Source organism: Rhinopithecus roxellana, chromosome 21, assembly GCF_007565055.1.
Source record: "Rhinopithecus roxellana isolate Shanxi Qingling chromosome 21, ASM756505v1, whole genome shotgun sequence".
In the NCBI taxonomy this organism is placed as follows: Eukaryota; Metazoa; Chordata; class Mammalia; order Primates; family Cercopithecidae; genus Rhinopithecus; species Rhinopithecus roxellana.
This window is the reverse complement of record NC_044569.1, coordinates 62,818,358-62,833,537: the sequence shown is the minus strand read 5'-3', so window position 1 is coordinate 62,833,537 and position 15,180 is coordinate 62,818,358. Positions and strand designations below refer to the sequence as shown.

General features: G+C 39.8%; 1 protein-coding gene across 6 annotated transcripts in view; it reads right to left on the bottom strand.

The window, feature by feature from the left end:
• Nucleotides 1-15,180, bottom strand: part of MALT1 (MALT1 paracaspase) — an 87,698-nt gene that overhangs the window by 25,916 nt on the left and 46,602 nt on the right. For 4 of the 6 annotated variants that reach the window (XM_030925849.1, XM_030925847.1, XM_030925848.1 and 1 more), the window contains one exon: nucleotides 7,380-7,583. The exons of the other annotated variants lie outside the window; for them this stretch is intronic. In XM_030925849.1, the coding sequence (XP_030781709.1) occupies nucleotides 7,380-7,583 (204 nt within the window). The remainder of the gene's footprint in view (nucleotides 1-7,379; nucleotides 7,584-15,180) is intronic. 6 annotated transcript variants of the gene reach the window in all.

The window sequence follows — 15,180 nt, the reverse complement described above, 5'->3', positions numbered from 1 at the left end:
GTGAACCCGGGGGGCGGAGCTTGCAGTGAGCTGAGATCCGGCCACTGCACTCCAGCCTGGGCAACAAAGCAAGACTCCACTCCGTCTCAAAAAAAAAAAAAAAAAAAAAATGTGTACACAAATGCTCATAGCAGTATTATTCATAACGTCCAAAAATGTCCATGAGATGTTAAATGATAAACAAAATATAGTATATAATGGAATATTATCTACCCCTAAAATAATGAAGTTCTAGTACATGCTGCAATATGAATGAACTTTGAAAACATTATACGAAGTGAAAGAAGGCAGACATAAAACGCCACATATTAGGTGATTCCATTTATATGAAATGTCCAGAACAGGCAAATCCAGAGAAACAGAAAATAGATTTGTGGTTGCCAGGGGCTGGGGTAAGGAGGAATGGGAGTGACTGTTGATGGATACAGGGTTTCTTTTTGGGATGATGGAAATGTTCTGAAGTTAGGTAGTGGTGACTGATGCCCCACCTTTGTGAAGATACTGAAATCACTGAATTATACACTTTAAAAAGAGTACAACTTATACTCCTCTATCAAGTATTCAAAACATAACTCTATTTTCCATCAGTCTCGTTACAGCTTCAAGAGCAAGACAAACTTATTTTTAACCTCCACAACTTTGCTCAAGTTACTCTATCTCCTTTCTATCTACCCAAACCATAACCAGTCCTCAAGGGTTATTTCCAAAGTTCAGAATCCTTCGCAAGTTACTACCTGGTAACTACTACCTGGTAACTGGTTTGTGGCTTTCTAACACACTTCAAATTCTCCCTACCTTGAAATGCTGTAGCAGCACTTTCTGACAATCACATACAGGCTTTTCCTGACATTGTATAGTCCTATGTCTACTTAGTTTTTCTGATAAGAAATCATAATGACACTAATCTTTTACATTTGCACACTCTGAGTAGCTCTTATCTGAAATGTTTGGGACCAGGAGTGTTTTGGATTTGGGGTTTTCAGATTAGAGATACTCAACCTGTATAATATTTTCTTGGTTTTCAAAGGACTTTCATACACACAATCTAATTTTAATCCATATAACAACTTTAAATGATTTATATCCTTATTTTATAGATAAGAAAATTAAATTACAAAGATTAAATGATTTGCTTAAAATCACAGAGTTGATGTATGTTTTGACTCCGTAGATAGTGTTTTTTCTCATTGTATTAAAGGACAATAATTTTCTTTTTTTGAGATGGAGTTTCACTCTTGTTGCCCAGGCTGGAGTGCAATGGTGCGATTGCACCTCCAGGTTCAAGTGATTCTCCTGCCTCAGTCTCCCGAGTAGCTGGGATTACAGGCATACACCACCACGCCTGGCTAATTTTATATTTTTAATAGAGACAGGGTTTCTCCATGTTGGTCAGGCTGGTCTCAAATTCCAGACCTCAGGTGATCTGCCTGCCTCGGCCTCTCAAAGTGTTGGGATTACAGGCATGAGCCACTGTGCCTGGCCTGGGACTATAATTTTCTTAAGAGGACAGATCATGATCTGTATTCACTATTACTTCCCTTAGCACATAGCATACTCCTTCATCTGGACTGTGGACGTAACGAAAATAACTCAGCAAATACTTACTGAATTGCATTAAATTAACAATGCAAACCAATCAAGACAGTGTCAGATCTGGAGTTCTCTTTTCAAGGGTCTTTTAGTAGAAATGGTACCATTTCAACAACTGGTATTACTTAGAGACAACTGACAGCAGGCCTAGGTGCTGCCTCTCTCATGTCAAGTAATATGTCTGGCTCCAGCAAGACTTGACTGGGGTGAAGATACAACTCTGAGGGAAGGCTTAGCTTCACTCATACAGGGAAAAGCTGAATGTTGTTCTGTTACATTAATGCCACATGCCCAGCCCTGCAACTGCTGAATGAAATTAAGGCACTTAACACCAACATATTTTTTTTCTTTCCCAAAATGTCTTATGAAAAGTGTAACTATTCTGTATCAAAGTCTGCAACCAAATTATATTGAGGGGAACTAAGCACTTTTGTGTAAAATGAACTAGTCCAAATCATTTTTTAAAAAATTTTATTTATTTATTTATTTGAGACAGGGTCTTGCCCTGTTGCCCATACTGGAGTGCAGCAGTGCGATCATGGCTCACTGTAGCTTCGACCTCACAGGCTCCAGCTATCCTCCTACCTCAGCCTCCCAAGTAGCTGGGACCACAGGCATGTGCCATCATGCCTGGCTAATTTTTAAATTTTTTGTAGAGATGAGGTCTCACTATATTGTCCAGGCTGGTCTCGAACCCCTGGGCTCAAACAACCCTCCCACCTTCGCTTCCCAGACTGTTAGGATTATAGGTGTGAGCCACTGTGCGTGGCCCAAATCACTGTTGTTGTTGTTTTAAATTCCATCTCTAGTACTGCTTATTTATTTAATTAACTATCCTATTACTCAAGGATAGAGAAGAAAATATGTGTTTTTTTTTTTTACAAATGTCAAAAAACTTACTATACTTAGAAATATAGTTCTGTAAATTAGATCTTTAGGGAATTTTATTTCTTGGGAGGATGATTCAAGAACACAGTCATGGATATTTATTTTTGCCTACAGAGAAAATAATCATTTAAACGAAAAACTTTTCCACTCAACTGAATATGCACTCCACGTAGCACGTGAGTGGCCGACAAGCACAACAACCGCCACCCCAGCAGGCTTACACGGCACTTACTATGTGCCAGGCACGGTTCCAAGAAAGGTCACTACTTATATTGCCTCACACAGTCCTCATAACAAGGTAGGTAATATTAACATCCCTCTTTCACAGATGGGAAAACTGAGACATGAAGAGGTTTAAAAGCTCACCCAAACTGAAATGCCTAGTAAGTGGCAGAACCAAAATACGGATGCTGGCCAGCCTCGCTACTGTCCTATATAATACTGTCTATAACCTACTGCTGGCTTTTTAGTGAACTTGACTCTCAGACAATGTAAAATGTCAGTGCACTGGTTTTTCACTGTTTTACTACAATATAGCTTCAAACCCTCCGACTTCTTTTTCTCAAAAAAAACCTTAGGCAGGCCGGGGCACGGTGGCTCATGCCCGTAATCCCAGCATTTTGGGAGGCCAAGGTGGGTGGATCCTGAGGTCAGGAGATGGAGCGAGACCATCCTGGCTAACACAGTGAAAGCCCGTCTCTACTACAAATACAAAAAATTAGGCAGGTGTTGGTGGCACGTGCCTGTAATTACAGCCACTCGGGGGGCTGAGCCAGGAGAATCGCTTGAACCCAGGAGGCGGAGCTTGCAGTGAGCCGAGATCGCGCCACAGCAAGCCTGGGTGACAGAGCGAGACTCTGTACCAGAAAACTAAACAAACAAAAAAACCACAAAAAACCTTAAAAACCTAAAAAAAAGAACCCCCCAAAGACCCTTAATACACAGAAACTGATTAAAGCTGGGTTTCTCTCATTGAAGCCTGAAGTAGAATGCTACCTAGTCCAAATCACCCATCTAAAGATGAAAAAGTGCTTGAATGTCTTTAATCAATTGACAGGAAATGACAATAATAATGGGTACAATATTTTGAGCACTTTTAGTGTGCCAGGCACAGGGATAATTATTTTGTCTTATCCTGTGAACCTCATTAATTTAGTTCTATGCATTTTGTAGATTCCTTTTGGCTTAGAAAAGTTAAAGAAGCACAGTCACACAGCTAGTTAGCAGAAAGTCAAAGCTTCGAACCTAGGCTAACTAACTAAGGCCCACTGCTTAACCACTGAGCTACGTGAACTGAACAGCTGCTCTGCTGCAGGCCAAATAACACTTTTGCACCATATTCTGACTAGACTCGTTTACCGTTCTTCTACACGAAAGCACAGCTAAGCTGCAGCAAGCGATGAAAACAGAAAGGCTATGTGGGGATAGATCTCAGGCCAAGGGGTTACTTTTTATCCTGGCCATCTATACAACATAACTAGAAATCTTTCTCCTTATTTATACTTAAGGACATGTAGTGTAAGTCAGTGATTTCTGATTTGGGTTCCTGTTTTTTATGTTTATATATGTTTAAAATGGAATTATCGTCTGTTCTGTTGTAACATTTATTTCTTCTACAAACCTGCACGCAATATAATATATAATGTAAAAGGGCATGAACTTGAGTTCCTCTGTTCTCCGTATCTAGCTGTTCATGCTGAAATTCCGGTGACTCTGCCTTCCATCTTCTCCCACAGCCCTCAAGCACTGAGTCCCTGGTAATATCAACTAGCAGTAAAGGCACAGTCCACAAGAAAAACTAAAGGTTTCTTTATGACATGCCCTAAACCCTCAAGCCTCTACCACACTTACATTTAGTGTAGATGTGTCTGATGTTTGGAATATTCACAATACTTCAAAATATAATGCAGCCACCCTGTTAAGACACGAATCAGTAGGATTTAAAAGTTTTCTAGCTTTCTTAAGCTGACATTCTGCTTTAACATGCCTCTTTATTTTGTACTCCAAGATGATGTTTTCATATTGGGGCAAAGCTTCAGCCTAAACTGCAATCTTGTCACAATTTTTAATATTTCTGATTCTCTACTTCACAGGGGCAACTAAAGGATTTGTTTTTGTTATTTTGAGATGGAGTCTCGCTTTGTTGCCCAAGCTGGAGTGCAGTGGCATGATCTTGGCTCAGTGCAACCTGCCCCTACCGGGTTCAAGCGATTCTCCTGCCTCAGTTTCCCAAGTAGCTGGGATTACAGGTGCCCACCATCACGCCTGGCTAATTTTTGTACTTTTAGTAGAGATGGGATTTCACCATGTTGGTCAGGCTGGTCTCAAACTCCTGACCTCAGGTGATCTGCTGCCCGCCTTGGCCTTCCAAAGTGCTGGGATTACAGGGGTGAGCCACCATGCCCTGGCCACAGGATTTGTTTTTAAAAGTCAAAAAAAGGGCCTAAAAGCCAAAGTGAAAATATCAATAAGAAATGAGAATAAACAACCTAGGTAGTAATTCTTCATATAATTCCCTCAATCTTTAAATACTTCACCAATACAGAAACCTAAACTGGTTAATTTTTTTTCCTTACATCTCATCACTTCTAGTGAAGCTTGGGAAGCCTTTTCCTTTTTACGCCACGTAGGCACCTTAAAAGCTGAGATCAACTGTATACTATAAAAACAAACAACACCCCTGATGCCAGATTGAAAATACAGGTTAAGTATCCTTTATCTGAAAGACTTGGGACCAGAAATGTTTCAGATTTTGGAATATTTACATACACATAATGAGGTTATCTTGGGGATGCCACCCAAGTCTAAACACTAAACTCATTTATGTTTTTCTTTTCTTTTATTTTTTGAGACCAAGATTCCAAGTCTCATTCTGTCGCCTAGGCTGGAGTACAGTCGTGTGATCTTGGTTCACTGCAACCTCGGCCTCCTGGGTTCAAGCAATTCTTGTGTCTCAGCCTCTTGAGTGGCTGGGATTACAGGCATGTACCACCATGCCCAGCTAATTTTTGTGTTTTTATTTTATGTTTTTGAGACGGAGTCTCGCTCTATCACCCAGGCTGAAGTGCAGTGGTGTGATCTCGGCTTACTACAACCTCCACCTCCCGGGTTTAAACCATTCTCCTGTCTCAACCTCCCGAGTAGCTGGGATTATAGGTGATCGCCACCATACATTTTTAGTAGAGACAGGGTTTCACCATGTTGGACAGGCTGCTCTTGAACTCCTGACCTCAGGTGATCTGCCCACCTTGGCCTCCCAAAGTGCTGGGATTATGGGCGTAAGCCACTGCGTCTGGCCGAATTTTTGTTTCAATAGAGACGGGGTTTCGCCATGTTGCCCAGGCTGGTCTCCAACTCCTGGGCTCAAGTGATCCACCCACCTCAGCCTCCCAAAGTGCTGAGATTGCAGGCATAAGCCACCTCGCCCAGCCTCATTTATGTTTCATATACATCTTATACACATAGCCTGAAGGTAATTTTATACAATATTTTAAATAATTTTGTGCATGATACAATGTTTTAACTTTGACACCTCATGACGTAAGGTGTAAAATTTTCCACTTGTGGCATCATGTTGGCACTCAAAAAGTTTTAGATTTCGGATTTTCAGATGAGGAATGCTCAGCCTGTATAAGCCAATTACCAAGGTGGCATATTTGCACTGTATATTCTTTCAGATTTTCATGAGAAAAAACGGATGGATTCGCCCATTAGTCATCACTCCATAAGACTTAGAAGTAAAGCTGTATTAACACATCAGCATAATAGCTGAAATCTCACATTTGAGGTGTTTACCTTGTTAACTTCATTTGTCTTTCTCTAAATCCTCATTATTTAGAGAAAGAAACTCATTTAAGTAAGATTTTAAGACTTTCCCCATCCCTTATACAATAGTGTGGTAAATCTTGAAAAAAAAAAAAAAAAAAAAAGACAGCTTTTGTTTCATTAAAAATTCTACTTTGAGAACCATTAAAAATTCTAACCAAACTTGCCTTATCAATCTAATTACAAATAATAAGAGTAAATTCAGAAATTATTAAAATAAAATAACTGGAAAGATACAGGAGCCAAACCAGTCCTTTTTGTTTATCATTGTATGCCTAACAACAGGCCTGGAAATGTCACTTCCCTGGCAATCTGATGTTATTGCACAATGTCATAGAAGCACAATCCTGCAAAACACGGTTCAGATGAGCTCAACAGCTGGCCTTCCCATATTGAAAGAAATAAATCACCAAATAAATGATTTGCTACTGATAGCACATTCTGTCTCTTTTGAAATTCTTTACCATATATGCAGTGTTAACATATTTAGGTGAAAGAATGGGAAAAAAAAATTAAACATTTACTGTTAGAATTTTTGTAGAGGTACATTTCTAAGCATATCTGTATAGAACTTTAATTTACAAATTGCTTTTATAGGCCCCATCCACCAACATTTCCTTGTTAAAATCTAGTTCCCACTAAAAGACTAGAAAATACCATGCAATAGTTAGGAAAAGGAAACATACAAAATATACATTCTACTAGAACCTTTTATGCTATCCCCCCAAAGAAAACCCCACATACTGTAGTATTTTACACATATGAATGTGAATTTTGCTGTGTGGTCATCAAGTTTTACTATACTGTGGCTCTATCAATTAAAAAAAAAAATCACAAAAGACAGGTAAGAATTCTAATAAGAACAGTATGTTCTGACAAAACAAGAAACATGAAAGTAAAGACATGAAGCTAATTATTCAGATGGAATGAAGATCAAATGCATCATCTTAATAAGAAAAATAAAACTCTTCCATTCAACAACATGCTTACCTTATCTGATTTTCAACTCTTAACCTAACTGGTATAATGAAAAGAATAATGGATAATTGTAAAAACAAACATTATAAATACCTTACCATATACTCCCTTGTCTAAAAGGAGTAAAAACTCATCCACAGCATTACGCATCTCATATTCAGTAAGATCCAACAGTGAAACAACTTTGAAGTCCAGCTGTCTCAGTAAGTTAGTCAATTCGTACACATCCACCAAAGGAGCTTTGAGCTTGGGGTGCTCACGGTAATTCATATTTCCTATCAAAAGAGCAACCTTGTCCTTTGCTTTGAAAAAAAAATAAAGGGGGTGTTTAAAAGAAGATATAAAGATTAAAACGAAACCTATGGAAATGGTATTATAATAAAAAAGTATGCTTTAAGACTGCATTATTTCATTTCAAATAAGATTTCATTATTATTTAATTTCATTTTAGAACTATTTATATATCAGATCAACATTCTCTGAGGAACACAGATGCTAAAAACATCAAACTGAAATTAAACATGTTCACACTTTTGAGGGCCAGGCAAAGGATATTTATTAGCTGCATATGAAGCATAATAGTAATTAATATTAAAGTTTACTTTTATTAAATTATAACAAAAGGCATATAATATTCAACTAGACTTTTGGAGCAAATTTAAACAAGGAATATTTGAAATTGGGTTCCCATCAAATTACGTTCTGTTTTGCTGAGAATGGAAGAGGCTAAAATCAAGATAAATAACTAAAAAAGGGACAGGAAGAATTCACATTAGAGTGAACGAAGAGAAATACCAAAGAGAGAGAGAACTTCATGAGTACCGTATTCTCGGTTTCTGCAGTAGCCATGTGAATGTACTACTGCCTCTTTTTAGCATCTTTTAAAAATACTCCTCATTTGACTCAAATTCAGGGGTATGTGAAGATTTTGTGTATGAGTACCTTAAAAGTTCATTTTTTGAAATTAGTGCACTGAGACTTTGCTCAAAGATAATATATTCTGATAGAAACAGTTTTTTTGTTCGTAAAAGAATGTATATCTGCCTATAAGTAGCAGCTAGCTTAACCAGGTGTGCAGCCCACCTAAAACAGTATAGAAGGCTGGCCAGTGCTTATGAGGTCTTCAACACGGTACCTTTCTTTGATAGCCTGGAATGGGGTCAATGGTTAAAAACTCAAGACCCGCTGGTATCAAAGGGAGGAAAAAAATTAAAATAAAAAAAAACAACAAACCAAAACCTCAAGACCATCCCGTGACAATAAGAGCCTGTGATGGCTCTTTCTTGAGGGCTGACAGTGGGGTGTGTGCAGCACCTGTCATGGTAGCAGCAGTGATAGAAATGCCAGGGAGCAGAGAGACAAGGTGACAAGAGTACCTGCAGCACGAGCCAACTGGCTGAAGAGCCGCCTGGGCAGAACTGCAGGCCACCCGCCTCTGACAGAGGCCAGGACTTGGTAACCAACCCTGTTTATTTGTAAGTTATTATGAATACTACTCTTATGAAGTTGAAACAGGCATGAATAATCACATTGCTGACTTGATGGCTACAATATGTAATTTCAGATGTTTCAAATCATTGAGATGATTATTTCACCAAAAATCTGCTGAAATTGCTTTTCTTTCCATAGAACACTTAAACCTAGTGTTAAAACTGGCATCAACTTAAAATAATGTGACTCTCTCAAAGGATAAAAAACTCTACTTTGTGAAAAGCCTCCGTAACTTTACATCATGTCATCTTTATTCTGTATGTACATGTTCAGAGATTTCTAGCAAACTGCCCAATCTTATGAATATATGTAACAGTGAAAAATGATACTTAAGCCACACTATTAATTCAATGAAAAAGCTGAGAACACTCAGCATGGATTTCAATAGGAGGCAGCATAAAACTTAACATCACTTGTATTTCCTTTTGTTTTTGAGATGGAGTTTCGCTCCTGTTGCCCAGGCTGGAGTGCAATGGCATGATCTCGGCTCACTGCAACCTTCTGCCTCCCGGGTTCAAGCAATTCTCCTGGCTCAGCCTCCCGAGTAGCTGGGATTATAGGCATGTGCCACCGTGCCTGGCTAATTTTGTATTTTTAGTAGAGATGGGGTTTCTCCACGTTGGTCAGGGTGGTCTCAAACTCCTGACCTCAGGTGATCTGCCCACCTCGGCCTTCCAAAGTGCTGGGATGACAGGTGTGAGCCACCACACCTGGCCTTGTATTTCCTTTTCAAAATTTATTTTAAAATAAGCTAGTATTCTTACACTAAAGTACCCACTATAGCAAGACTGTTAGCTGGCTAATCCACAGCACATTTTTTGTGAGTCCATCAATGCTATTAGAATCCAGATCCAACCTCAACACAGTGACAGACTTAGATTAATCTTCTTCTAAAGTGAGGGGAAATGCGAGAATGCATTGTCTCTGGTTTACATCATTATAGCCCAAATCATAGGTTTACAGCAAGAGGTTAAAAAGTTACTGGGGTAGTAAAATGCTTGTAAATCATTCCATTTTTCCATGGAATACCATCATTTAATTATATACATCATAGATTTTTATTGGTAGAAAACAACTGTAAGTATATAATAAAAAGAAATCACTGGGTCTTTAGGGAAATACAATTAACTGTCAAACGAAGCATCACGGGATGTTTTTGCTGCTATCAAATCTTTATTCACTGGTTTTGTTATCTCTTTGGGAAAGAAACACTTGGTACAGTTTACAGAATGCACAGGCTCAACAGTGTGAGAACTACAGGTCTTAAAATGTATGTATTGATAATTGTCTATAACACTTCTAAAATTTTTCCCCAATGATAATTTTTAGTATCTAGTTTCTAAGATGTCTTAGAGCATTTCCTTGACTTTAATGGTGAAAAAGATGGTGGGTAAGTAAATCTTACCTGTCCAATCTACTTGTAAAACAGTTCCTGGGTGACAGGTGAACTGGGGTGATCGGAAGATGGAGAAGCAGTAGAAAGGGAGAGGAAAAAAGACACGACAGAGAAACGAACAATAAAACTTGAATTTGAGGAGGTAAGACTGAGGAATAAAGAAAACTTCAAGATGGCAAATATAAAGCAATTTATAATGGTCTTCAAGTGATAACATAAATGAAGGAGTTTTTCTGTAGAAAAACATTTACTGTAAGAGCTATCCACAACTTCTTGAACACAAACCATTTATTGGAAAAGTGAAACAAAAATGCCACTGGATTCAGCAAAAGAATAATGAAGCCACTTCAGAAAGACATTTTAACTCATGATTCTAAACAGCTTCCAAAGTTTAATGTAATATATTCTTCAAAAACTGGTGTTATATCGTTAGTCCCATGTCTAATAATTTTAATTATTATGTTACTTATCTAAAATGAGTTAATATTCAGAAGCACCTAGAAAAGGAGCTGGCATATAGTAAACGCTATTAAGTATTTGTCTAAAAATCTCATGTATTAAATCTTTTAGTGACTCTCCATGTCCTACAAAATAAAGTCCCAGTTTGCTCGTGTGGGTGAGGAACAGGCAGCTCAGTATTGCTGGAAGGTAGAGGACTAGGGAAGGAGTGGCTGGGGATTAGACTGGTCATGTAGTTTGGCATTCAAGGCCATTTGCATTCTAGTCCATGCCTATCTTTCCAGCTGTGGTAGCAGGTGGCCCCCAGCAAACCACAGTATCCTTGCCCTTGTGTAGTACAGTCACCCCACCTGTGAATCTGGGCTGTATGGTGACTTTCTTTGAGCAACATGATATGTGACTCTGCCAGTTCAGGGTCTAAGCCTTAAGAAGCTCTGACAGTTTCCACTTTGGAGATCCAGCCACGACATAAAGAAAACAGCTACATGGAGAGACCACTCAGGGAGGGAGAAGGAACCGAGGGAAAGAGGGAGAGGGAAAGGAAGAGAAAGAAGTTGGGGGCGGGAAGAGGAGGGGAAGACAGAGAGAGACAGACAAGGAGAGGGAGAGACAGACAAGGAGAGGGAGAGACAGAGTGAGAGGAAGAGAAAGAGAGAGAGAGAGGGAGGGAGATTTTTCAGTCTTCACAGTCTTTTAGCAACCCCCATTAAGGTGCCAGGTATGTAAGCGAAGCCATCTTGAATGTTGCAGTCCCAGCCTCATCTGACTGCAACTGCATGAGAGACCCCAAGAAAGACCAGCAGAACCACCTGCTAAACCCAGTCCAACCCAGAGAACCATGAGAGATAATAAAACTGATGCAGTTCTTAATCTAGTAAATTTTGCAATGTTATTCAGCAATAAATAACTATATTACCAGTATAGCCTCCAGTCACTCCTTCCCTGGTTTCCTACCTTCCAACAATACTGAACTACTTGTTCCTCACCCACACCATTTACTTCATGCCTCCATCCTCACCATGTCTTCACCCTTTTTTCCCTCTCCTTCATTTCTGAATGAACTCTCATCCCATATATTTTCATTTTATCCCCTTGAGAGCTCCCAATTCATCCTTGAAAATTCTCACCTTGGCTTTGCCTCTTAGGATAAAGCCTTCTCTAACTCTCCTAAACTAATCTGATCACCATCTTCTATGAACAATTTCTAGATTCTTTACATATTTCTACTAGGCATGTATCATGTACTATATTATTCATTTAATGTCTGTCTCCTATTAGTATCCCAAAGCCTTGAATTCACAAACCAAGGCTTGTTCTCTTGTTTCATTAAGCAGCAGTTCCCAACCTTTCTGGCACCAGGGACCAGTTCTGTGGAAGATAATTTTTCCATGGACGGTGTCAGCGGAGGGGTGGTTTTGAGATGAAATTGTTCCATCTCAGATCATCAGGCATTAGATTCTCCTAAGGAGTGCGCAATAGAGTTCACACTCCTATGAGAATCAAATGCCGCTGCTGATCTGACAGGAGGCAGAGCTCAGACTGTAATGCTTGCTCACTTGCCTCCTGTTGTTGTCTCAGTTCCTAACAGGCCACGGACCGGTTCTGGTCCACAGCCTGGGGGTGGGGGACGCCTGTCATAAAGCACAGATGAAACATTAGATAAATGTTTGGTGAACTTCCATGATAGAGGTTGACTTGATATTCCATTCATCTTATTTTTATTTTTTTGAGACGGAGTCTGGCTCTGTTGCCCAGGCTGGAGTGCAGTGGCTGGTTCTCAGCTCACTGCAAGCTCCGCCTCCCGGGTTTACGCCATTCTCCTGCCTCAGCCTCCCAAGTAGCTGGGACTACAGGCACCCGCCACCTCGCCCGGCTAGTTTTTTGTATTTTTTAGTAGAGACGGGGTTTTCACCGTGTTAGCCAGGATGGTCTTGATCTCCTGACCTCGTGATCCACCTGTCTCGGCCTCCCAAAGTGCTGGGATTACAGGCTTGAGCCACTGCGCCCGGCCCATCTTATTCTTTCAATTGGGACACGTTTGAGAAAGAATACCTGGCATAATGGAGCTAAGAGAGGCTATGGAATGAGAGACAGCTGGGTTTCAATCCTGTCTCAATCACTAAATTGTATAATCCTGAGCAAGTTTTACTAAACACAGTTTTAAATTTTCATCTACTAAAAATGAGGAAAAATACCTACATCTCAGGGTTAAATTATACATTTCACTAGGTGAAAACACTTAGTTTGTTAGGATTACTATTAAATGCATACTTGTGATTAAACGATCTTCAACAACTAAGCCAGTTACATTTGGATCTTGTCATTTTGTGTACCTAAGACATATGTATGCTCCTCACTATGGAATATGATGGCTATGCCTTCGTTCAGAACACTATTTTAATAGGTATTTCTTAATCCGCGAGGTCTGTCTGGAGATCTAAAGACCATGGAGCTGGAATACATGAAAACTTACCACTATGAATGAAACATAGCAGGTTTTTTTTTTTTTTTTTTTGAGACAGTCTCACTCTGTCGCCCAGGCTGGAGTGCAGTGGCATGATCTCCACTCACTGCAACCTCTGCCTCCCAAGTTCAAGCGATTCTCCTGCCTCAGCTTCCCAAGTAGCTGGAACTACGGGCATGTGCCACCACATCCGGCTAATTTTTTTTTTCTATTTTTAGTAAAGTCGGGGTTTCACCATGTTGGTCAGGCTGGTCTGGAGCTCCTGACCTCAGGTGGTCCCCCTGCCTTGGTCTCCCAAAATGCTGGGATTACAGGCGTGAGCCACTGCGACTGGCCCTCATAGCAGGTTTTCTTAAGGTGGTAATTCACAGTCCCTTATCCTTATCAACATCAAACACCTTCACCTTCACTGCCTCCTGATTCCATGATCATGGCTTGGACTTTGCGTCAACCTAAGCTGCTCCACCTCTGAAATCTAAAATAATCTATTTCCTCTCTGTAATCAAAACAACTTCCTATTCTTTTAACAGTTTTGCCATCTACTACTTATTCTACTTCTCTTCTAAGTTGGTGAACTTTAAAAATCTCCTGACTCCTTCATTTTCTCCCAGTTTAGTAACTTTTGGAAGGCTTTTTTTTTTTTGAGACAGCGTCTCACTCTGTCACCCAGGCTGGAGTGTAGTGGCGTGATTTCAGCTCATCGCAACCTCCGCCTCCTGGGTTCAAGTGATTCTCATGACTCAGCCTCCCGAGTAGCTGGGATTACAGGTATGTACCACCATGCCCAGATCACCTTCTCTATTTTAAAGCTGAGTTCTGCTACTGAAAAATCACACAACCGATATGAACCATTATAAATTCTTAATTTTTAAAAGTCTCAGTTGGACTCTCAATACACATTCACTTGTAGATCAGACTTACCAGACCTTGCTTCCATATTCTTTAGCCTCTAAGCCTCTGCCACAGTGTAAGATCTATATTCAGCCTTACTTTACTCTTTTTCCCTCAATCTTTTTTTTTTTTTTTTTTTTCTGAGACAGTTTCACTCTTGTTGCCCAGGCTGGAGTGCAATTGTGTGATCTTAGCTTACCACAACCTCTGCCTCCTAGATTCAAGAGATTCTCCTGCCTCAGCCTCCCACATAGCTGGGATTATAGGCATGTGCCACCACGCCCAGCATCTGTATTTTTAATGGAGACAGGGTTTCTCCATGTTGGTTAGGCTGATCTCGATCTCCTGACCCTCAGGTGATCCTGCTGCCTTGGCCTCCCAAAGTGCCGGGACTACAGGCGTGAGCCACCATGCCCGGCCTTTTCCTCAATCTTTTAAGCATATGACTATGCCTAACTACCTAGAAACAAAAAACTAACTAAAAATGTCCTCAACTTCCCAATAAATCTATCTGTTCACCAATCTCTCCTTCTTTTTAATCTCAAAAGAGGTTTCAACATTCTGATTAAAGCCAATTTCTCTTGTTTTCACCTGGGACCAAATCCCTATCATCTCTTCTAGGAACTTGCTCTATAAATTGTCCTCTCTTTGATGGATCACTCTAATCTACACAGTCTCAACAGATACTTCCTTTCCAAATGTAAATATCCTCACTTTTCCCCTCCTACCAAAACACTCTGAATATATGCCCTATCTAGTTAATTTCAAATCACCCTTTCTTTCCAACAAATTAATATGTACTGTCTTCATTTGTACACTTCTGAATATTTTTCCACTATTTTCTACATTGTATCCATGTTTAAATTCCCAGCATAACTCAGTAACTGACACATATTAGGCACTTTCAACATTCCACTCAAAGCCACCAATCACATCTTCAGTAGCTGAATCTAATGGACAAATTTTAGACATATTTTATCTGGCTTCTGCCAGAATCAAGATGTTACCTATTTTTATCATCTTTAAATGTTAATCTGCTAAACTTTTCTCCCTTACATTTTCTTGTCCCAGGCATTCTTTAAATGCAACTGTTCATTTACATGTTATCCTACATTATTTTCTCTTCCCATTGGAGTAGACGGGCAAACGCTAAAGCTACTGCAGCCCTTGTGATTTCTATCCCTTACCAAGAGACAGC